The sequence below is a fragment of the Heliconius melpomene genome, chromosome 6, assembly GCF_056956725.1.
Source record: "Heliconius melpomene rosina isolate 202511_hmr_F chromosome 6, ASM5695672v1, whole genome shotgun sequence".
Classification (NCBI taxonomy): domain Eukaryota; kingdom Metazoa; phylum Arthropoda; class Insecta; order Lepidoptera; family Nymphalidae; genus Heliconius; species Heliconius melpomene.
In genome coordinates, this window is record NC_140394.1 from 7,264,497 (window position 1) to 7,289,428 (window position 24,932).

A 24,932-nucleotide genomic window follows, 5' to 3' on the forward strand; every position below is an offset into this window, starting at 1 on the left:
CTTCTGCATCCTACTCACTAAAACCCCACGATAGTCCATCATTCTGCATTTTTCGAAGCCGCGGGTACACTTTCATACTCTACCGTAACTTCGCAGCAGTTGCTTGTTTCACTAAGCACTTCTTCTTTTTATAGCTTCCAATAATTGACCACGTGCCAGGACCAACACGCGTCTCTTCTCAGGGATATTTACTTAAGCGACGACAGCTTCCCCATATCTGCCGTCTATGGATCCCTTCTAAGGGGGCTGCAAATTTGCATTATCGCGTCGTCTGCGCCCTACTCTCCTGCAACGAATAGAACCAGATAAAGCCTCTCTCTCTCTGATTTTTTCTGCTGCTTCCTTTTGCGACATAACGTGTTCACAAAAGGCAACCGTCTCATGCCATGCCTGTTCATTCTGAACCATAGCCTTGACTACGGCCGGTAGTGACAAGTCAGCGCCAATTGTCTTAATTAGGTGTCGTCTCGGTTGTTCCCACATAGGACACGCTTGTAGCGTGTGCAAGGCAGTATCTTCTGGATCTCCACATTCATGACATCGAGTCGATTCTTCACGTCGAGCCACATCGCAGAGATACTTCCCAAAACAACCGTGCCCCGAAAGAATCTGTACGAGGCGGAACGTCAGATATTTTTTACTGTTCTCTACCCACTCTCTCAGAATTGGTCGGATCGCTTGGATTGTTTGTGTTCCAGCACTTGGAGTGGCTAACCGATCTTCCCATTCTCGCATTAGGTGTTCCCAGGCAACTTGTTTCAGCTGATTCACACTTACTAAATGACTATTTGTCCCACAGTTCTCAGATCTAAGAAAGTAGATCGCAGCAAGAACTCTAGCGTCCAAATCCCAAGGCGGGGTACCCGCAAGGACGCATGCTGCTTCGTATGAAATTGTACGATAGCCTCGGATAGTTCTTATGGCCATAACACGCTGCGGACGTCGTAAATATGCTCTATTTTTTATATTCAGAGCATCGTACCACACTGGAGCCCCATAGAGGGCCATTGAGCGAACAACTTGTACGTAGAGACGACGGCATTCTATATTAGGTCCGCCTATATTTGGTAACAAGCGGCCTAATGCACTGGCTGTAGCAACAATCTTAGGTGCTAGTTGTCGGAAGTGTTCGATAAACGTCCATTTGCTGTCCAGAATGAGACCTAGATATCGCATAGTCGATTCCACTGCAACAGATACCCCATCTACAAGTAGATGTGTTCCTTGAGGAGGTCTACGCCTAGATCTATGAAAACAGAGAGCTTTTGACTTGCCAACGGATACCTCTAAGCCCAGTTGTCGAATTTTGAGTATCACATCGAAAACAGCTGCTGTAGCTGTTCTTATTGCTACGTCAATGTTTTGAGCTTGCACCAATACCAATGTATCGTCGGCGTAGCACAGAATATTTACTCCTGGCGGCATTTCTCCACGAAGCACCCAGTCATATGCGATGTTCCACAGGAGCGGCCCAAGTACCGAACCCTGTGGAACACCGCAAGACATTGCCAAATTTTGCCAACCGACTTGTCCCATAAAAGATACTTTCCGATCAGTTAAATAAGAGCTAATAATTCGACAGAGGTAAGATGGTACCTTGTGATATTTTAAGGCCTCTTTTATGCATTCCCAGGGAAGAGTGTTAAAAGCATTGGCTATATCTAGTGACACTGCCAAGGCAACACCTCCTTGACTAACCGCTTGTTCTGTGAGGTTTCTCACTTTTAGAATAGCGTCAATCGTAGATCGACCTGCACGAAAACCAAACTGTCTATCTGATAAGTCAATCCCACTAGATGTCATATTCTGGATAATGCGAGCAGCAATAACTCGTTCAAAAAGTTTTCCCACTTCATTAAGCAGAACTATAGGCCGATAAGATGAAGGATTATCTGCCGGTCGGTTGTCTTTTTGTATAAGTATTAAGTGTCCATCTTTCCATAATGAAGGGAAAACTCCCTGTTCCAGACAGGACGTGAACAGTCTACGTAGTCGTTCCTCTAATTTGTTTAAGGTTAAGATTTTTACCCAGATCATACCCGGGACACCATCAGGACCAGGTGCGGCTTTTTTGTTGCGTAATCTAAATATTGCTGTGTTTAGTTCATCGTGTGATACAGATGGTATTTCCACGTCCATATTGAGTTCAACTAAAGGTAATGACATACATGGAGGTATAAACTCGCCTCTGTGCGGAAAAAGAGTCTCTAAAATAATCTTTAAAACATGTGGCTCTAGTGTTTCTGTCAGTGGGGGTGTCCAAGGGCGAAGTTTATTTCGAACCATCAAATATGGTCGACCCCATGGATCTCTATTAAGGGAATCTAGCATTTCAGTTTTCGCCATCTCTTTACTTTTTAGGATAGCAGTTTTAAGAAGTTCTTTTGATTCCTTATAAATCCCATATAGGCGAATTTCTTCAGCCTGAAATTGAGGACTTCTCTTCTGTCGTTTTCTACGATATCTTGCATATTCACGCCGAGTAGCTACACAACGTACCCGCAACTGTGCGATTTCAGCATTCCACCAATAAACTTTATATCGAGGACTTGGAATTCCAGCACGTAGCATAGATGCATCACATATGTTCGTTACAGAGCTACTGAAACATTCCACCTCCTGTTCTATGTCGATAGTTGATACGTGAGAAGAGCATACCCATGCTTGTACTAGGGCAGCTTCCTTTAGTAATTCTTTATCCAACGATCTTAAGCTCCAACGTGGTTTTCGTCCAGTTTTATCTTTTCTAGAATCTGTAATTGTATTTTTACTAATATTAAATCGTATATATAGGTGATCTGAAAACGTTTCAACTTCCTCTATTACTTTCCATCCATGAATTTTATTCGCTAGAGCTGGACTTGCAAATGTGACATCAACTATCGACCCACCATGATAGCGCACGCAGGTATTAACCGACCCTTTATTCAAAACAAGCAAACTACATTCCGCTACCCAATCTTCTAAAACTTCTCCCCGTGCATCAGTCGCTGGGGAGCCCCACGCTGTAGATTTGGCGTTAAGATCCCCAGAGAGTAACACGTAATTGTGAGGATTATTTCTTATAGTAGCTGTAATATCCAATAGAAAATCCTCAAAATCAGCGAGATTTCTGTTCGGCGAAAAATACGCGCCTATGATAAAATAATCCCTCCAGTTAAGAGCGACATAACCTTTTCCTCTTTTCACGACCGACACCGAAGCAACGTCTCCCGAAAATACGACGGCCACTAAATCATCTACATCTCCAAACCACTTAGATTTTTGTGGCACAAAATAAGGTTCAGCCACAATAGCTACAGCTATAGACCATTCAGCCATACTCTGAAGGAGCAGATCTTGAGCTCGAGCACAATGGTTGATATTGGCCTGAAGAATGTGGATTGCCTTTTCCATTTTATAGATAACATAAAGATAACCTACCCGATACCTTACCTTATTTATCCATTTTTTGAGTGATTTTAACTCAGTAAATTATAGTAATATTGCAAAGAGAAGTAAACTAACGCTATAAAAGGGCGCTATCCATTGGGATTAGATGATTATCGGCGGTAAATGGGAAACGGAGTGTCTTAACACTAGGCTCCCGCTGTCTAACCTGCAGTATGCGGGATACAGCGTGAAGCTGAATAAAACATATTTTACAGGAAAATGGCGATATTACGAAACGAATAGGAAATCGAAATTCCATGATTCCGGAAACAATTTATACCTCTATGTATGCCACCGCGTAGGCCCTGTGTTTTAGAGTTTTCATTATATTGTTGTTAATATGGAAATTTTATTTGAATTAATTGTTATAAAAGTTTTTAAGGCAAAATCAATATAAATTATAATTTTCTTCCTTTCAAATTTTTTTCCAGGCGAACTTTTGCAGACATTTTAAATGGTTAATTAACATGAAAATAGCAGTATTGTCAGTTCTACTTAAGGAATTAATTGAAGTTTGAAAATCTGTTTTCCAAGAAACAAACAGGAAGGGAATCAATAAGTAAAAAATAAAATAATATTTTTGAATTAATTATTTTCTCCTTTTGTGCAATTATCTCAATATTATTTTTAAGTAAAATATATTATTATAATTATTTCATATGTTTTGTTTAATAACAGCTTTTAATTAAAAAGATCAGCAGTAACAAATTACTTAAATCTCCATTGATCTGACTAAAGACACAAAATGACGCTGATTGGTTCAAAGGCTTATCCGCTTAATACCACTATCGCGTAGCAGTGCAACAAACAACAGAGTAAAATATATTGTAACTGTTAAAATAAAAATAAATAAATCAGAAAAAAATAATTCAAATAGATATATAAACGTAAATAAATATTTCACTTTCTCGTGTCGGGATCGAACCCACAATCGTCGTGTTACAGTCTCACACTTGTGCCGCTGCGCCACGACGGCCTAAACTAATATAAATGTAACTGTTTGTGTAGATATTGGTGGACACATTATAATTACAGCAACGTCCATTTTGTTTCATAAACGAGAATATGAAGCTTTAATGAAATATAATTTATGGAATAATTTTAATTGTTTTTACAATCTAGCAATGAAATAAAGTTTTAAATTATAATGTAAATTAGAAGGATTTTATATTTTTCATAGATTAGAACGCACCATGCACAACAATGATTATTATGCTTTATGTGTTTGTTTTTCCTAGATACATGTCTACTAAATACTAAATAAATATATTTATCTGTACGTACATATATAGTTTAAATGCTTATTTATGTACATAAGTTTTTAAATTAAGTTAGCTGTAAAAACTAATTAATACATAAACTTTGAATCCCACACTGAATAGTTTCTTAATTTTAACTGTAATTGGTCAACTAATTTCAAAGATACAGCTTAAACTTTGTTCTATACACTACGCTTTAAACAAGAATGAATGTTCGCTGACTAAATAGAAATTTAGTGGGGTAATAGATATAGCACTACAACTAGAATGGTATACTTAATAAAGAACTTCAGTTGTAACTTATATAAAATATAGCTATTGCAGTAAATTTTAGTTTAAACAATTATTTCAGAAAGCAAGAAAAAATATGCTAGATTTGAAACTAAATATATGAGAAGGGGATGGGCATAAGGAAATTATTAATTAACTGAATTATTCTGTTATTTATAACTGTACCGTACCCGCCATTTTGTTATGGCGGTGGCCATATTGGATATTAACGACACTTATTTTATATAATTAATAAGGTATATTGTCATCGGAACTACAGCTGTTCAAGATTCAAAATTACAATTCAATCGTATAACAGAGAATGAGGTGAAATTTAATAAACAAAAATTGTGACAAATACCGAAACCGACACCAAAAACAATACAACTGTAATATCTTAAAAAAATATCCTAGTACCTACAAAAAAACGCAGACATAGAAGTAAATTTCTCCAAAGTTGATAACGAGAACAAAATTGATCCCTTGATATCGGGGTCGGTCGTAATAAACTGAACGTAATCTCACTCAAAAAACTGAAGTACCCTTAACGTATGTTAAATGTAAAGACGTTTTAGATCTTAAGTCTTGGCTCTTATATATCTATTTATATATAAAATTGAGGTATCAGACGTCTCTGATTTCAAAATAGATGTGTTTATTCAAGTGCATGCCGTTATATACGGAAATTTTATTGGTATTTTATGTTAATAAAATATTATTTCTTTATTAACCTACACATAGTGTTATGCTATATATAAGTATATGCATTATGTGGTATTTTACGTTATACATATATATATTTTCTCAGAAATTGAAAATGAAAACATAAAATTCCGAGCACCATTTGTTTTCTGACCAATAATCATACAGTCAATAATTATACCTTGTGTACGATTAGCTCTTACTTCTACCTCTTTTAATATTTGTGTTCAAGTACGCTGTTTCATTAATATTTCAAATTCTATACGTGTTTTTTAGAAAGATAATCTCATATAGATTGAATGAACTAAAACCGATAAGTCATATATTATTATTATATAACAGTTCTTTACAGAAAAAAGATAGTAAATAGCATGGATATACCAATATTTTGATTCAAAAATTATTAAGTGGTTTGACAGCTGTTTCCAAAGAAGACAGAGCAATGCTTAATATTACATCCCAATAAAGACCTTCTCAGATCTAGTGCCATAGGTTGCATATCTAGATTCAATAATGACTTGCTATTATACATCATTGTCTGTTTTCTGAAGTAAAATATTTTTTGTCGCCCTCTAGAGTCTACTTCAAAAACTTCTACGATAAAATGAATTTTATTTCATTGGTGTTTCAGTATGCCATCTAGCATAAAATATGATGAACTAAATAAATATAACACGAACCACGAGGTACTCTCTAAAAAATAATAGCGATAGCGACGGTCTATCTAAAACATTCACAGATGTCATTGCGATAAAATAAAGAACGTAATAGAATAGACGTCATTTAACTTATCCCCGGACGTCGATAATTAGATTAATTAGATGCAAATAAATGTTACAAATATACCACAAGGTTATAAATACACCGGATATTTCTATTAATTTGTCAGAAATTTCTGGCGTCCCGTCGTTTCCGTCTTGGCGCACAAGCGGAACAAGCTCGTGACTGTAAATTTAACTGACCGATCAAACATCATCAAACCTACAAAGGTTTGATTGCCACTCTGGAAAATTAATAATTATTTAATAATATTTTCGCTCTGGTAACCGCATGGTACCGCCACTCATCAGGCAATGCCTCGGTAAGTCGACGGAAAGTGGGTAAGAGAGGGTCTCAACACTAGGTTCCCTTTGTCTACTCTAATATAGGCGGGATTCAGCGTGAAGCTGAGAAAATAAATAAAAATGTTTAGATAGATTTTCATAATCGGCGGCGGTTTCTACCTTTACAAATAGGTAAATACCTTTTGATGCTTAACATAACGCTCCTTATGACATACAACAAAACTTTAATTGAGAAAATATATAAAGATTAAACACACAGTAAACTACGCCACAGTACATTACATACTTTATAGTTCACTATTATAAAACAGTATATATTATGTAGACTGTACATATGCCAATTTATCTAGTTAGCTCGGAATATCAACCACTGCTCCTTAGTACAAATAAATAAAATTAAATTTTATTTAAGCCAAGAACATTTTAAAAAAATGTAAACACATCTCTAAGGTTCCTATCGATACAACGTCTACGACGTAGGCCGTGCTACAATGCTACGGTCGCCGGTTACTACCACGCTACCAAGCTTAAGTTACTTTTATTGTAGGTAATAATAAGCATCTGGGTTTTTAAGATAAACAATTGTTATTGGAGGTGCGGATAAAAATTAACAATAATTAAAAATATATGTACAACACTAGCGGCCCCTAAGCTAACTAAGCTCATAAGTAAAAAAATATTGATTGTATTAGTATGGTTATCTTTATCTATGTTCTGCAATAAATAAATCGTAACTTTAGGAACTTTCGTTGTAAAGATATAGTTAAATCGTAATTTCAATCTTTTAGGGAATTTATTTGATTTTTCTCGCAAAAATTTTCGTATTTGGATGTGAAAGTAAACAGTGCGCTATGGAATGATAATCACCGAACGTCTCTAAAATACCTGTGTACGTGCATTCGCTACGAATTATTCGACAGTAATGGTAGCGGGTCGGTTTTTTTCGAACATGAGGCTAACGTTATAAGTTTTATTGGCTTTCGCAGGGACACTTTTCCCTACCCACCCGGTAGGGAAGAGGGGTTCTTGAGAAATAGCGAGCACTACGCTAGCGGCTTCCGTCGACCAAATTGCGAAGTTCCTTATTCTATGCAAACCAGCCTCGACATGGTGGACAAGTGGGGACAAATTAGATTAATCTAAAGGCGCTAACGGGTCCCTAACCCCTGGACTCGGCCACGCCACAGTCGAGCCGTCAAATAAACTAGGCTTCTGGCGACGACGGTATTTGTGTCGTGCACAATGTGCATACAGCGGCGCTCGTCTCGTTTGTTGGAACACAAGCTACGCACGTGGTCGTGACTCGTGTCCCACGCGTGTCCATTCGAAGCCAAACCATATTTAATATGATTGGTTCTATACACCTGAGGTTTTTATCATAATTTGTATTGACATATATAATGTACTTATATACAAACACTCTTTGTTTTAAAGTGACGTTATAGATTGAGATCCCAGAGCCCAAAAACCTACGTCATTTTAGCAAAGCTTTGAGGATTAATAGTCTAATATATAGTTAAGTAGATATGCGTACTGACTAACTTGAAAGTGATGCTCTTTCAGAGGTAATGCCAACTAAAGGTACACGTTCTCTTACGTTAAAGTAGAAACTATATTATATATTTATTATTGCCAGATCCTATACGTGGGCTTTTATTCCTGCCAGATGTCGTAAAGGTTGTTTAAAATTGAAGCAAAAATATTATACTAGCACACGAGGACTATTTCAAAACCCCTTATAAGCACCCACCATATCGATGGCTCAATCATCCTCCCAGACTAGATGCATCTTTAACCGTCTAACTATTTATTAGACTTACAATCCTCAAAATTGTAGCTTTATTAAAATTATAGGTCTAGGGGCTCTGGGATCTTGGGCTATTAAAATTTGTGAATACGCAGTCAGGTAAACTAAAAGTGGGTGACACAGAGAAAACAACATTTCAAATCCTATTACTTCAACTGATTAACTTCTATTGAATACATTTGAATATTAATAACTTTGTCAACCTATAAAACGAGGAACAAATTATATTTTTCACATACCCTAAAAGGCTTTAAGAGAACAACAAGATGAAGACCCAATTCGTGCTATTCTTCCTCGCTATGTCATTTTGTATCATAATGGTGACTTCTCACGACTTTGGAGAGTTCTACTGTGGAAGACGCTTAGCCACAGCCCTGGCTTTGCTCTGTGATAATAATTTGATAAAGAGATCTGAGGTACATCACAATATAAATGCTGTGGACTCGAGCTGGCCGTGGTTGGAGCCCCATAGCGTGCATAGTTTGGGCCGCTACAAGAGGCAGGTGGTCTCTGAATGCTGCGACAAACCATGCACCGTAGATGAGCTGCTGACGTATTGTGCATATTAGTTGTAAAATTTTTATTCTTTGGATAGAAATAATTTGTTGTTGACTCGTATAAAAAAATAATTTAAATAAAAAGGCAAATCGTATAAATGTGTTTATTTTATTCTCTTTTTTGTAAACGCCTATATTGCGGGTACTGTTTTATTATAATATTTACTAAGAAGGTTAGATCAAGATATTAATAATAATTACAATGTTTTAATTATTTTGATTTTTATAATATAACAGAGGGATTTTATTAATTCGAAAGCTTCGTTGAATTTGTTTGGCCATGTTTTCTAATTCGTAAGACAGGAAAAAATCTTTTGTTCGTTCTTTGTTCAAAAAAGAAGAAAACATCTAAAGTCCGAAATAATTAAATGATAATTTAATAATAAAAAAAATCGCAAAAATATAATTTCCATAAAGATTTACTTTATACATGTTTTAAATTAACCTGTCGTGCCGCAGTGACATACTCGTAGCATCTGAATGTAAACAACACGATTGTTGGGTCGATTTACATTTTTAAAATGTTTTTTTTTCAGTTCCTCGCTTTCGAAACAAAATATGGAGTTCTGCCACTCAACGCGTAAAGTCTCAAAAATAAGGCGGTGCGCGAAGAACGGAATGTCTTAACACTAGGCTCCCTCCGCTTTCCGCCATATTCGGGATACAACACGAAACATAAAGTAGCATTAATCTGTTCTATGTGTCATAATAGATATTAATTGACGTTAACGAGCTAATACAACGGAATTGTTTCTAAATTTATAGGGTCATATAATTGATTAGACCTACGTCTACCTACGAGGATCTTCTTTCCTATCTTAATAGAAAAATATTAGAGACTGGAGGCACTGAGGCCATTCATGGCGGATGGGCACAAATGTGTGTGTGAAAAAATATTTAATATTATCATTTTCCTCGTTATAGTATCGAGGTAAAAGCGCGGATTTAATAACTTGAATTAAACAGTTCCGCCACTGAACACCGAATGCCTCCAGAAATCAGAGGAAAGTGGGAAATGGGTGTATCTTAATGAGAATGGAATGTCTTAACACAAGAATCTCAGGTTCCCTCTGCCTACCCTACTATGTGAAGGCTACAGCGCGAAGCTAAAGATAAAGAGCGAGTTTTATCTTTAAAATATGGTATCTATATATCTGTAATCTATATCAATGAAACAAAATTTGCTATATAAATCATAAAATATGAAGTAGTATTATCATTAGATTAATAGTTATTAAAGTTATAATATATTTTCCAATTTAGATCATAGATTAGGTCGAGGGGTCAAGTGTCTCGTCTCAAAAGTTATGATTCTAAAAGAATTTCTGTAATTTATTGATTGGACTTTATTAAAAACACTTGCGTAGAACAAGCGATTATAAAATGTAATATATTATCAGAAAAAATATTGCAAATATTAACTATTGTAAAAATTTACATATATGTCAAATTTTATATAGCGGGAAGTCCCCACAAACTAATATTTGTAGGTTTATTTTTTTATTACCAACGATGCTGCAATCATAGTACATAAGAAAATGAACGCAAAGTACCTAGCTTATTATTATAAATAATCGTATAGCTCAAGAGGTTGAAACCGCTAGCGGGTAGCTTGCAACGAATGATCCCTACTGTATAATAAATTTCTAAAACATTTTGATAGAAAAACTTAGATCTTAACCATTTGCCAATTAGATAAGTGGCTTCCAAGGTCTACCAATTAATTTTCTAAATTCTTTAATCTGCTTTATTAGACATTATTAGTGGGCCATATAGAGTTTAGACAAAAACGATCCAATTCAATCAAATTTAAGTGAGGGCTGAACAAAGTGTTCCCCAGGGTACATCACTACATATACTATCTATCGAACACTTTTCTTTTAGAATTCGTAAATCAAGAACGCTCACCTACGAAACCACACGTCTTGAGGAAAAATAATATATTTTATACAATGAAGAAAATACTTACCTTCGGACTTCCTTTTGTTTTTGTGATGATTATATTATATACAAAAAATTTTACTGCAAAAGCTTCAATTCTACCCGTTGTTGCACGTAGTGATAATTTAATTCAAAATAAATGGCGTATAAAAAGGCAGTTATCGAATAATAATCTAATTTTAGATGATAATGATATTCGATTTACAAATGCAAATGAATCGAACAACGCTTCCCATTCCGATGTCTCTTTAGACAAGAAGCGTGACCTAATTAAAAGGTTTAAGAAGTTGTGGCCTGTCGCGAGTTGGCGCAGTTTGGGATTCTTCACGGATGACTACCTGTTCTTGATTAACGAGCACTGGCTGCAGTTCCCTCCGCCCAGCGAAGTTGTTTATAAGTGTTTAGGCTCCATCTATATTATATTTGCAACGGCCGGTGGTTGGGGTAACATTATTGTACTCTTCATGTACTTTAGGTAAGTAATTTTTATGAATATCTGCATGTTTGGTTGAAGCCAGTTTCTTGGTTTAAATTTTATATAATATTTTGATTATTGAGTAAGATGGCATGTGTATCGTATGTTGAATGTGGCACTATATTTGTGTAAGATGTACGTAGGTATACAATATACTAGTATATTAAATTAAAAAAATCTAATTCCGATACGTTTATTATACAAAATACAATACAATTTAATTAAAGTTATATTAACTCAAAGATCACAAGTAAAATTAGAACAAGTAATCATTATAATATAAGACAAGAGGTAGCACAACAACACTTCGCCAGCCCCTTTAACACCTTTAAAACTTGTAGAGATAAATGCAAACTGATTGCGCGTTTCTATTAACAAACTACTTTTATAGGTATACAATGCATTTAATCAATCAATCAATCTCGTATAGAGTTATACTAAATTGGCCAACAAAAATAACTATCAGAGAAAATCTGATAAACAGTTACTACCCCATGTTCATGAAAATTTATGGGCCGAACCAATAACCGGAAAAACAACTCTACAGTCTCTATATGTCAAATATTTTGGTTTCCTTATAATAATACTATAAAAAATAATGCTACAGAACCTTTCGTGTCTATTTTTATTGTATAATATTATTAAAAGCACCTTGTCGGCTAGCTTTATCTACAATTATCGTGCTTAAACAATATATTATATCTTATACTTAAATAATAGTAAATATACATATACGATTATACCTGTTTTTATATAAAATAAATAAATATACGTTTATATACAATTATACAGTTTTCCACATGTAAATATCGATAGGGAATTACAAAGGTTAGACAACAAACATTTCCTTCGAAGTTTACGACGAAAGGAAGCTAAAAGTAGTCATTTATATCAATACAGTTTACTGTGTGCAATTCCTATTATTTTAGATGTAAATCTTGGAATTAACGCAGAGTTTCTTGGCAACGTAATAATAGTTTAGTTTGCATATTGCACCAGTGAATAAATAGTGATTTTTTTTATTTAATTAATTTTTTTATCTTGCATTTTTAAAGTTCACCGCATATATATACTTGAAATTACTAAAAATAAGTTCGTGCTGGACCAGCATTTGATAGTTTGAACGTATCCTATTCTTGCTTTATACTTAATTTCCATCTATTCAGATATATTGCGTGATGAATATTGAAATCTAAATTTGTTTATGAACATAACGAAAATACACGTATTACACAGAAAAATACAATAATTTAGGAAAACATAGAATGTGTATTTTTATAACACTCGATGACGGAAGTATTTTTGCTCCTTGTGTTCTACATTAACAATGAAATTATATCCATGAACTTAAATCATGTAAAAAGAAAGTCTTTTAATACAACTTGATTTGCATCCTTAGCACGATTGCAATACCTGGACACCCGCTGAAAAGAATTATTTGAAGTTAAGTTACGTCGTGTACTTTTATTGAATAACACCCACTTTTATTACATTTCCAGAACTTTCTTTTGTTTACAGAACTGCTAGTAAGTAGATGTTGCTCGGGAGACTGTCTTGTAATTTGGCAACCGAGGTAATCCTTGATGGCCAACGTGTGAGTTCAATTATATCATATATTAACAGGTTCACACGCCTCTGTTTGTATTATGTGTTGAAATTCGATTTCTCGTAATATTAATGTCAAAATTATACGCCCGAATGTTTGTTAGTATAACGCGTTATATGAATTTAGACGTTATTCTAAATTAAGGGATATAGCTTACCAACTGATATCAATAGTTATATCTGGGTTCAGCTGGCAGTTTAATTATATAAATTAGCTCTAAGCTGTATCCTACATCAGGGTAGGCAGAAGGAACTTAGTGGTAAGACACTCCGTTGTGTGGCGGCACTCATTTATTTATTATGAAGACCAAAACACTATGAAAAGTAAAAGAAAGATTAACTGTGATCATATTATACTATTTCGCAAAGCACGTGTCGAATTATTTACTTACAAAAATTATTATGAATCTTCATGTAAAATGAAAATAACCTTCACAGTTCCCAAAATAATAATATTTACTATTACAGCAAATTTCTTCGACACTTCTTTCCGCAACCTATTTTTATTATGAGCGGGTCGTAATCTTACACGTAAGATCTTTCTTTAGCTGTTAGATAATTATATATTTTAAAATACTATTTGTATCGCCACATACTATTTGTTTATTTTGGTGAAGGCATAAACCATAACCATAAATTACGCAATTTCGTGGTAAATGTAAAACGGTATCTATGTCATTATTATAATGATATTATTAATTAGCATTAATTGTCAGGGTTAATCAGAAACATAATCCGCTTCACGCTATATCAAGCATATTGCAGGGTAGGCAGAGGGAACCTAGTGTTAAGAAACTCTATTTCCCACTTTCCACCGAAATTTCGAGGTCTTTTCAAGAAACATATTATAACGAATATGACTTCAACAAGCCTCTTTCTTCTTCTACGTTAAAAGCGTCTACGTATGAGTATTTAAAAGAATAAAATAAAATTATATTATAATTTATTTACTAAACTAGCGTTTTGACTCGTCAGTAATCCATATTGCACATAAACTACAGCGAGTGAGCGTCCAGACGGTTTGGGATCTCCTACGCGCTTTCAGTATCTAGGAAAACATTTCGCCTCGGGACGCCATCCGTGCGGCCGCCCTGTAAAATTTTCCCGCGATTTTCTTATACGTTCACCCAAAATTTTAATTAAAAACAATAGTTACAAACACATTTTTTTTTTTCAATTAAAAACAACATGTACCAAGCCATAAAAATTATTATCGTTATATTTCTAGTCGAATTAGAGTGTATAAAAGTTAATACGCTGCCGGAACCAACAAATGATATCAGTGCTACATTTAACAAAACTAATATAAAGGAAAGTGTTGTGAACTATTTAATGTCATACGAGTCTTTTAAGTGTCACAGTGAAATTATGTGGCGTTGTTTCAATTTGAAAATGTGGAAGAAACGCAAAAGAGTCGCTCTTAGTAACATAACGGAGAGCTTATTAAAATTAAGAGAGAAGAGAACACCAGCTGATTTCAGTACTGAATACGTCGTGGCGGCGAACACTGTCACTGATAGTATAACTTTAAAATCTGATAGTATATTAGTAGAAAGCTTCAAACGACAATGGCCTTTGCACATATGGCGACAATATGGACTATTTACTGATGATTTCATACAACATATCAATCCTCATTGGTTAAGATTCCCACCACCAGACCCACCAGTGCAGTATACGCTTGGGGGGCTCTACATCGTGATGGCTGTAGTAGGCTGTACAGGAAATACCATTGTTATTCTCATGTATTTCCGGTGAGTACTATGGTGTCGTATTGGGATAGCTAGATTAAGTGACAATTGGAATAAACATTAAGTAAACATTTTTCTAATTGTTTCTAATTTTTTTTTTAATTCTTTAGGGTAAAAACAGTTTGAGATTTTAATGAACATTGTTTAATTTTTCCCACATCAATTCAATTTTAATTAATAAGGGAAATGGGAATGGGGAATATTTACCTTGTTAATACGTTGGCTCCTGGCCTCATGCCGGTGCCCGCACCGGTATATACTATAATGTATTAAATATGAGGCATAAAATTTAATAACATCTAAACCACAAGTATTCTTTGTTTTTTTTATTTTTGTTTTTTATTTATTCCTGTATTCGTATTTAGTAAAGAAAAGGTTGAAGTCGTTCAAAAACCAAGAATTTAGAACATAAATCGAACATAAATAAGTTTTCTCCATCTTTCATTTTATATTTCCTAGGGATTCTCCTTTTTTCTATAATATTACATTTTCTATTGCTACCTATACTCAAGAGACATCATTCGTTCCACAATAAGATATATCGTGTTTTATTAAGCGAATAAATATTCTTACGAGACCGTTTTTATCTATAAAAGAAAGCGTAAAAATGCTACATACAATCTTAAAATTACTACTAATAAAAAATAAAAACAAAAGTTGCATTAAATTAAAAGAAAAGTAAAAATACTGACATAAGTAAAATGAAAAAGCCTATATATGTGTGTATAATAACTCGATCGACGGGTCTTCTATCCGTTTCACTCCTCTTGCATTGCGAGTTGAATAGCGGAACTCAACGCTGGCCTTTGCCTCGTTACCGGAATGAGGATAATGAAATTTTAAATATTTAATTTCCTCGAGTAGGAATTGAACCCACAATATCACCCATTTCTTCATTCTCTGATTGATTTTCTAGTACATACTTTTATTTATATGGTGCCACATTCATTCTAACTAACTTTGGTTACTGGTGAAATTACATAGAATACATTTATATGCTATATTTAACAATTTTAACATGTTAAAATTATATTTGCAATTTGTAGCAATACAAATATTGCCTTACGTGGCGTTAATTTTTTCAACTCTAGAAAAATTACTATAAATTGTCATAATAAATTATGATAACTAGTTAATAAGAAATTCTCACTCAACCTACTAGTCCCTACATGAAATCTGTGAAATGATTTTCTATTAACTTACTAAAATATGCATTTGTAGCAGTTATAATGTCATTCAACTGTCTAACTTTCTTAACCACGTTAACGAACCCTAGTCCTTACCGCAAGGGATGACAGACGAGCCATTGTACATATATATATAAAATATATAATAACCTAAGTAAAATATGACATATAGTTATAGTGTAAACTTGTAAGTTAAGGTTTTTTTATTAATTTTTGAAAGACTGAAATAATTTTATTATTTTTTTACGCTCTGGTGTCGAGGCAAAGCGTGGCGTGGTGTTCCCCGACTCTACATTTAAGAATCATTATGACACTTCAGAATTCACATTTAATACTATCTCTCAAGGTTCCCTCTGCCTACCTGCCTACCCTTCTAAGTATAAAATACAACCTAAAGCTAAAAAATAATATATATAACGTACAAAACTTAACCAATAACTATATAAAAGAAAAATAAATTTCTGTGCTTTTTTATAATTGTAATCCTGTAAATAAGTACAAATTTTTTTAGGAAAGTCCTATATGGTATACCTATACACATGAACATGAATATAATGTTGGAAGATCCAACATATAATTATCTCATAAAAGTGGATTCACATAAATCTATTGTGCTATTGGAAACAAAAGATCGTCCTTCTGAGAAGTTAAGCAAATAGCGAAAGCATTTTAATTCTCTTGTTCGATTACTTGATAAATAATTCAACAAAAATTTAAGATGTGAGAAATTAAAGATACTTTTTTTTTTAATATTATTAAAGTATGAAAATATGACTGCACGAGGCGTTCTCGAATCTCACCTGAATAAATTTCTTTATTTAGCGAACGTAATCAAATTTTCCAGACTTTATTAGGCTAAAGATTGAAAATACAAAATAAAATATTTTGTATTTTCAGTCGTAAATATTCGTCTTTTTGGAGACTTGGTCTCGTCTTACTGTATATGGATTTCAATTTATAAAATTAAACTTTATGGTTCATATTTTGTGTGATTATCAGACTTGTTGATCAAATGTTTATTAATGGTACTGTCGCGAAGCAGGCGGGACGTGTCCCATGATACGTAGTGTGGCAGTGCCATTCAATTATATATTACATTTTTTTATTAATACCATACCACTACAGACACTGAATCAACTTAAATGAACACTTATATAATATATGTATATTACTTACCCCCTATTATATAGCATCTAATTAATAAATTAATTAAATTATATTTTATCAAAATATTTTAATAAAAGACGTTAATTTCATTGAGTGTCCAATATTGAGTAAATAACAAACATTTTGTTCTTTTTCATTGATTGTAAAGTTAAGTAAATATAACGTATATTTTTATTTAATAATCAATCATTGTACATTTTGTCTCAAAGATATATTAAAAGTAAATTTAATTCTTATATATATTTTTATAACAATCAAATGCCTACCAATTTTGGTACTTAGTCTTTTTATTATCTAAACTCGAAACATTTGAAGGTCACAGTGAAAATTTATTTTGAAGTTTTGTATTTTTAACTTTAAAGATGAAAGAAATTGTTAATTAGACTTTGGTAGATATTTGAGACAAAGTTTAACTATTTGTTGCCTTGAATATTTAAAGCTCTTTTTTAATTAACTAAAAGCTACAAAACATATTAAATTAAACAACCACCAACAGATACGAAAAATTATAGTGGACTAGCAATCAGTAACGTCCAAACTACACAAACATGATGATTGGATCTTCGATTGGAAAGCTATGACAAAAAGCTTTTCCAAATACTTATACTTCTTCTTAAAATTCTATTTTTCTTTCTTTCGTTTGGAACTCAACATGCTTCGTCTTAGTTTGTATTAAAAGGAAACTTGAACGAAGTAAATTTCAACTTCCCTTTTGCTTACTCTTCAAAAATTAAAACAAGCCAATAATAAATATTTAATTACGAAAATCACTTAAATTATATCCAAATTATATGTGATTCCAATTATTTAAGATGTTTTTGTAAATATATTTATTCGTGCGTAAACACGTAAGTCGCTTTATTATTATTCTGCCATGGAACTGTTCGATATACGTGACTTTTCAGTGTGTCAGGCTGCAAGAGTTATTGGTTGCCATATGTTTTGTAGAGTTTATTTTATACAACAACGATCAAATAATCTAAACGCTTTTTTACTTTATATTATTGTAGTAAGGTCACAATATGTCCAGCTATAAATCTTTATACTTTAAATAATAAAATAATACTTTTTTCATATATGACTTTTAAAATAAAAATTATTTAATAAACACCTTTACGGTCTACTTGTGATAAACTGTAGAATAAAATTTCATCACTTTTAAGCTTTTGGTCAATATTTCAAAGTTTACCTAATAACAAACAAAAAGAATATCTTAAAACAAACAAACGTGTTTTAATTTTATTGGAAGTCATTATGGATTATTTATACACATTTATAACAGAGGATGTAAACATACCTATTACAAATTATTTTAAAATATTGTGAAACGAAAAAAGAAAATGTAAAAAAATATAATCATGTATTTGACAATAAAGTAGTCAACAATTAATGAGGCTATTCTTTTTTTGAGTAAACCAACGTTTGACTCACTAGTTTTTATTATCCAATAGACTAAAGTAGTTCTTTCATCTTTCAAAAGAAAAACTAAATTTTTCAACAGTTGCTATTTTATTACTTTTCTATATAATTACGTTATAATACTTTCAAAAAAAGAAAAAAAATATGATATTCGTCAACATTTGTGTTTTCGAGTATATTATTAACATGGAATGACTTACCTGTATTTAGGGGGCCGTCAGATGAAAGGTTAACAAACCATAAAAAGTCGACTTTATAGGCAACTTGAAAAGAGATTTGGATATAGGTTTTAATTTTTATAAAAATAAAATATATATTATTGAAGAAAAAAAATCATTTTCAATGTTGTAAAAACATTCTATAGTATCTGTATAACATATGACAAGCGCTTGTCTATAACAGTAATGAAGTTTAATAATAAATACATGTAACTGGAATGGCTGAAAATATAAACAGACAATAAATAGTTTCAACGATAAATTTTCCAGAACCAATTTGTGAAACGTCTATTCTTAAATATTAAAAAAAAATTGAAACAGTTATAATATTGCTAGGTAGCTCGTAATGATAATAACTCGTTATGACAATAACTTGAATATAGCTTTTAATCTATTATTATATGCAATATAGTTTTCGTAGTAAAAATAATAATTACAATAAAAAATTGGTAAAATTGTTAAATATATCGAAAAGATCACTTAGTTTTGTATTTAATCAATTAATATTTTAGTGTTATATGAATATTATTTTAAATGAAAACATTATTGATAATAAAAATATACAAATTGTTTAGGGACTTGTTTAGGGTTATGTTATTAGGGGCTAGCTAAGGGGCGCGAGCAAAGCCGCAATTATCTTATATTAAAATAAATCCAAGTAGTAAAATATCAATTACGATTATGCACAACTGTAATCCTTGTAAATTTTAATTAAAATATATTTTTTTATTTTTCCTCCCGTAAATTTTAAGTGATTCGGCAATTTCCTCAAAAATAAAAACGCTTATTGAATAAGATCCTAATGAAGTATAATGAATTTAATATAAAAATAATTAACTAGGCTATTCGTTTTCATTAGCAAAGCCTGTTGAATTTCATTATTTACTACACAATTAGTAGGGTACAAAAAAATCGGGCATCTTTTATATACGGAAGCGACTTGTTTAGGTAGAAATGACATACGAATAAATACAACTGAATAGGTTTTTAAATTTTATTTTAAAAATATATATTACATAATAAAATACATATTTTGAATTATTATATATTTATTTATGGGAAACTTCGTAGGACAAACATATTTTAATATATTTTCATATAAATAGATACACGCAGGTACATTTGCATTATTAAAAGCTTACAAAAGTCTACGTAACGTAGTAATTATTGTACTTAATAAGCTTATCAAAGTTTCTCGCAGAACACCTTCAATTCTCTGAACATCCGATGTAGTCTCCTTGCCGCTGTCCACTTGCACCAGCTGTTTTAAAATATTTGCAATAGCAATCTGTAGCGACGATAATAAGTGGTTAAGCGAACCCGGGCTTGACATAGCTTGTACTAAGTTTACAGGGCCAACTGGAAACATACATTATTTAATAATAAAAGGAAAATTATCATTTTTAATTAAATGGACATTGAAGTAAACTAAAGTAAAAAGTTTCGTAATACGTAGAAAAGAAAAAAAGAATCAGGAACATTTACACTTTAAATTGGAAGATCCCCGAATACATTAGATATATTTATGGGCTGATTTTAAATTTGCGATTCTTTAATAATATTAGATTTGCGGCCTAAATTTTAAACACATGGTTACAAATTTTATAGTCCACCATGATTCTATCTGGGTCCAATTTATTAATGAATGACATCTCCTAAGGCGGAAATTATATTTCTTGATTGATTTATCGGGATATATTTGCGTTACAAACAAGTTATTTATCTTCTTCGTAGTATTAATAAATTTATGATTATATTTGCTGATATTTTTGTATAAGTTTCTTGATTTTTTAGGTCAAAGATCACGTTGATGATTTATATATATTTATATATTAGCTAATAATATTGATGTAGAATCAAACTCACTTAAGTCCTGAAAATCAAATATTACTGCTTGCGTATAACAATAAAAATATATAGTATGACATATATAAGTATGACATATAAAACAATAAATACTGACCATTATTCAAAACTTGTTCGGTCGCTGCTAAGGGTAAAGCTCTTTGAGATGGCTGATTGGAGAAGTCTGTAGAATAAGGTTCTGAAGTCTGAGCACACCCACAAAAGGATGCCACAAATAAAAAATAAAAATATAATAGCATTGTTAAGAAAAACACAAGATGTTCTATACAAGTCTACTCTTTGTTTACGTATAAATTTTGCAATGTTCCTTTTACATTACATATTTATATTCCATCAAGAATTAAAATAAATTGTATTGTATTTTGCACACTGATAACAAGTAATTAGTTTCATGATAATTAATAAAAAAAGTCTTTTTATATGTAAATACAAAAGAATATATACTTTAAGAAAATTTAATGACTTATTATTATTATTATGTAGTTAATGAGTTTTTTTCCAACAATGCAGCTAGCACTGTTAATTATAAGCTATACTCACTGCGGGTAAGAAACAATGTAGAAGTAAATTAAGATGTTTTCTCTACAAGTTATTTTTCTGTTGTAAATAAATATACATTTTGTAAATTTGTGTATTGATTATGCATGGCTCATTAAGTATTTCTCTAATTTGCAATATTCTTACATCGTACTAATTATCCATTAAGGCAACACAAAAGAATTTATGAATATTAATATAATTCGCTACGTGACACTTATGGAGATGTTTTAAAGATAACAAGTACTTATAGGCAAAAGAAGTTGTTTAGGCACGGCACTATTAAAAGAATGTCAAATAAGAGGTCAATAGAGTATATAAATTTCATATAAAATATCGCTATAAGTGCCCTTCAAAAATATTTATCTTCTATATATATAAAATCGAAAGGTCACTCGCTCACTCATCACGAAATCTCAGAACCTACCAGAGCTAGGAGTTTCAAATTTTACATGGATGTTATTTATAGGACGTAGGTGCTCGCTAAGACGGGAATTTGCAATATTCGACTTCTAAGGGGTTGTTTTTGGGGTTGAAAGTTTGTATGAAACTTCGTTACTACAAATGCTAGGAGTTTCAAATTTTGCATGGACGTCACTTATAGGACGTAGGTACTCATGGAGATAGAAATTAATAATAACGGAGTTCACGCAGGCGAAGTCGCGGGCGCTAGCCGCTAGTACTGTATAAACACTAGAACTCAATGTAGTTTATTAAATAAATAAGCAATTCCTATTGATTGCTAGTTGTATGATGTATCTAAATGTAATTCATTGATTTAAATTTTATAACTAATTTATAACTGAGCCGTGTACTTGTATACCTAATACTGGAAATTTACAGATGGTTCAAAAATAAACTGTTATGTATCTTTGCAAATGGGGTAAAATTATTACTTCTGAGTTTTACTCATTCCTGTAATATTCAAAGTTAACCACATGAACCTTGTGTTCATTACTTTAACAATAAAATGTACCTTTCTGGATCGCGCTACGACATGTGAATTTTAATTAGATACAAACACTGATGTCCATATATGTGGGTAAATAGATATTTATAACATATTTTAATTATTTTAAACATTTTTTAAATGTTCAAAATAATAAATAAATATCATTCTCTCTTACTAAAAGATAATTCTTAACAATTATAGAGGTGATATCAACAATAAGTGTGTGTGTATGCTAAAATCATGTTTAGTAGTCAAATTTCTAAACGGTTGGACAGTTTTCCAGATTAATAGAATATTTAATTGTTACGTTCAAATTTTTATATTTTTATTATATTAGTGTTTTTCTCACTTTGAAATAACTGAGTAGGCAGTAGGCACCTCTTTTATATTTGTTTACAATTTATATTTAGAATTAAGGACTTTTTCATTTCTAAAAACAGGAAAGTGCAAATTAGTTCACTATATGTATCTATCTACGTAATCTTGAATCCGTTGATTAGTTTTAATATAATATAATTTTTTTGTTACAGATGTCGAACGCTCCGCACACCAGGAAATATTTTGGTAGCTAATCTCGCTCTGAGTGACTTTTTAATGTTGGCAAAAACGCCAATTTTTATCTTTAACTCATTCAACCTTGGCCCAGCGTTGGGTAAGTCTGGTAAGTAGCTATACATTTATGTTTGTTTATGTTGAACAGATTGTTTTAACACTACGTTCCCTCTACCTACCCTGCTGATTGATTAACATTAAGAATACTTTAAAGAAAATTTAAACGAACAAGAAATACGTTATCTAAAAAATATTTTTCCATCCTAAGTGGTGACTAAAACTTTAAAAGTTTAATATAATTTATTAATTATTTAAAAATATTTTGTGGCAGATTAAGTATGTAATTTTTTAATTTCCATATTTCCAGCTTGTGTACTCTACGGCTTCGCCGGGGGATTAAGCGGTACTACTTCAATAGCTACTCTTACTGCCATTGCTTTAGACCGCTACTGGGCAGTGGTACATCCGCTAGAACCACTCCGGGCGCTGACCGCTATACGAGCTCGCTTGCTGGCCGTGGGCGCGTGGTTGTACGCCGGTGTTTTTGCTGCGATACCGGCGTTAGATATCGGATATGGACAATATGTTCCCGAAGGCTTCTTAACGAGTTGCAGCTTTGATTACCTCACCGACGAAATTCCTCCGCGTTATTTTATTTTTGTATTTTTCTGCGCCGGATGGCTTGTACCGTTATGTATCATATCATTCTGCTACACAAGAATCTTGCATATTGTAGCCGGCAAACGCAATATTGCAACCAACAACCAAGAACAACAACTTTCTTCTAGACATGTAAAAGAGCAAGCTAAACGTAAAGCGGAAGTCAAATTAGCAGTTCTTGTTATTATCGTTATTGCCTTATTCTTTATATCCTGGACACCGTATGCCGTCGTGTCTCTACTCGGTATATTCGGAAAAAAAGATGCCATAACGCCAGTAACTTCAATGATTCCAGCATTATTTTGTAAAACGGCTGCCTGTATTAATCCTTTTATTTATATTATTACACATCCGAAATTTAGAAAAGAATTTCAAAAACTTTTATTCAAAGATAAATCACGAAGAATGACGGGAACATTTAAAACTGCCGTTTATACTGAAGCAAGCAAATTGCACAGGCAAAGCAAGGACTTTAGTGAAACAGATGTCGAGGTCATTGAAATGAAAGACATTCCATATAATTTATCAAAATCTAAAGGACACAATAATGTGGATACAATATCTTCAAAAGTATCACAACGAGAAGGGTCACAAAGATCACAACGGAGTGCGAGCATGAAAAGTTTAGAAGAAAATGTGGTAACTCCACCGTCGTGGTATACCAAGCCGGAGTTTTCAAAGAAGAAAAGCTTTCACCGCCGTTTGACTAAAAGCACGTTTTAGAAATACTTAGATGTGTATTAAATAATAAAAACTGATTTTATATTTACAACAAGTCACAAGTAGAAAACGTACACGCACGTTTAACGATGTACCTGTTACCTAGATGTTAAAGACCAACGTTCTACGATACAATTACACATTGTAGATTGTAATATTTTTTAATTCATTATTTATTATATTATTATCTATCATCAAAATTCTATATTACTACATGTATTTTGTTATAACAAATTATTATATTACTAAAGAATCTAAAAATGTTGGTTTTATTTCTCAATTCTTAATAAACAAAATGTCAAAGATATAAAATGTATGCCTAAGCGTGTCTCAGTCAAAACGGAAAATAAAGAAAACAACAAAATTCATAATATATTTTTGACAACATAAACATCTGTCCAGATATAAAGTATCTTGTCTTTAGATGAGGCCAGTCGGGGCGCGGGGACATAAAACGTAACTGTAAACGTGACTGGTAGTGAGTTCGATTTCCACTCGAGGAACTGAAATATTTAGTAGGTATATCCATTTTTTTAAATTTGTTTTTTCAGCTTTACGTAGTATCTCGCACACAGCAGGGTACGCAGAGGGAAACTAGTGTTAAAACATTCCGTTCCCCACTTTCCCCCGAATTCTGAAGTCATTGCGTGTTGAGTGACAGAACTCAACGCCGCCTCTTTGCCTCAAAAATGTAAATAAATATTTCACTTCCTCGAGTGGGGCTCGAACTCACAAACGTCGTCGTTACAGTCACACCCTTGTGCCACGGCCTCTACATACTTATTTGGTCT

The 24,932-nt window shown here is 32.6% G+C and overlaps 1 protein-coding gene, 1 long non-coding RNA gene and 1 pseudogene across 2 annotated transcripts; 2 read left to right on the forward strand and 1 right to left on the reverse strand.

Annotated features, from left to right (window-relative positions):
- Positions 1–8,794: 8,794 nt before the first annotated feature.
- Positions 8,795–9,139, forward strand: LOC146538280 (insulin-related peptide 2 pseudogene; annotated as a pseudogene).
- A 4,911-nt stretch (positions 9,140–14,050) lies between these two features.
- On the forward strand, positions 14,051–24,402 carry LOC146538281 (opsin, ultraviolet-sensitive-like). The gene is made up of 3 exons (XM_085186307.1): positions 14,051–14,866; positions 22,740–22,870; positions 23,129–24,402. The coding sequence occupies exons 1-3, from the start codon at positions 14,301–14,303 to the stop codon at positions 24,142–24,144; spliced, it is 1,713 nt and encodes a 570-aa protein (XP_085042433.1). The 5' UTR covers positions 14,051–14,300; the 3' UTR covers positions 24,145–24,402.
- Positions 19,835–22,023, reverse strand: LOC146538282 (uncharacterized). The gene is made up of 2 exons (XR_014878058.1): positions 20,818–22,023; positions 19,835–20,213 (listed from the first exon to the last, which is right to left on the reverse strand). It is a non-coding gene; the product is annotated as an uncharacterized LOC146538282 (long non-coding RNA).
- Positions 24,403–24,932: the final 530 nt, after the last annotated feature.

Bases quoted from the DNA above. Each gene is read 5' to 3' on its own strand.
- LOC146538281 (XM_085186307.1), top strand. From the start codon at position 14,301: ATGTACCAAGCCATAAAAATTATTATCGTTATATTTCTAGTCGAATTA. The intron at 14,867-22,739 runs GTGAGTACTATG...TTTTTGTTACAG, and splicing joins GTTATTCTCATGTATTTCCG to ATGTCGAACGCTCCGCACAC. The intron at 22,871-23,128 runs GTAAGTAGCTAT...CCATATTTCCAG, and splicing joins CCCAGCGTTGGGTAAGTCTG to CTTGTGTACTCTACGGCTTC.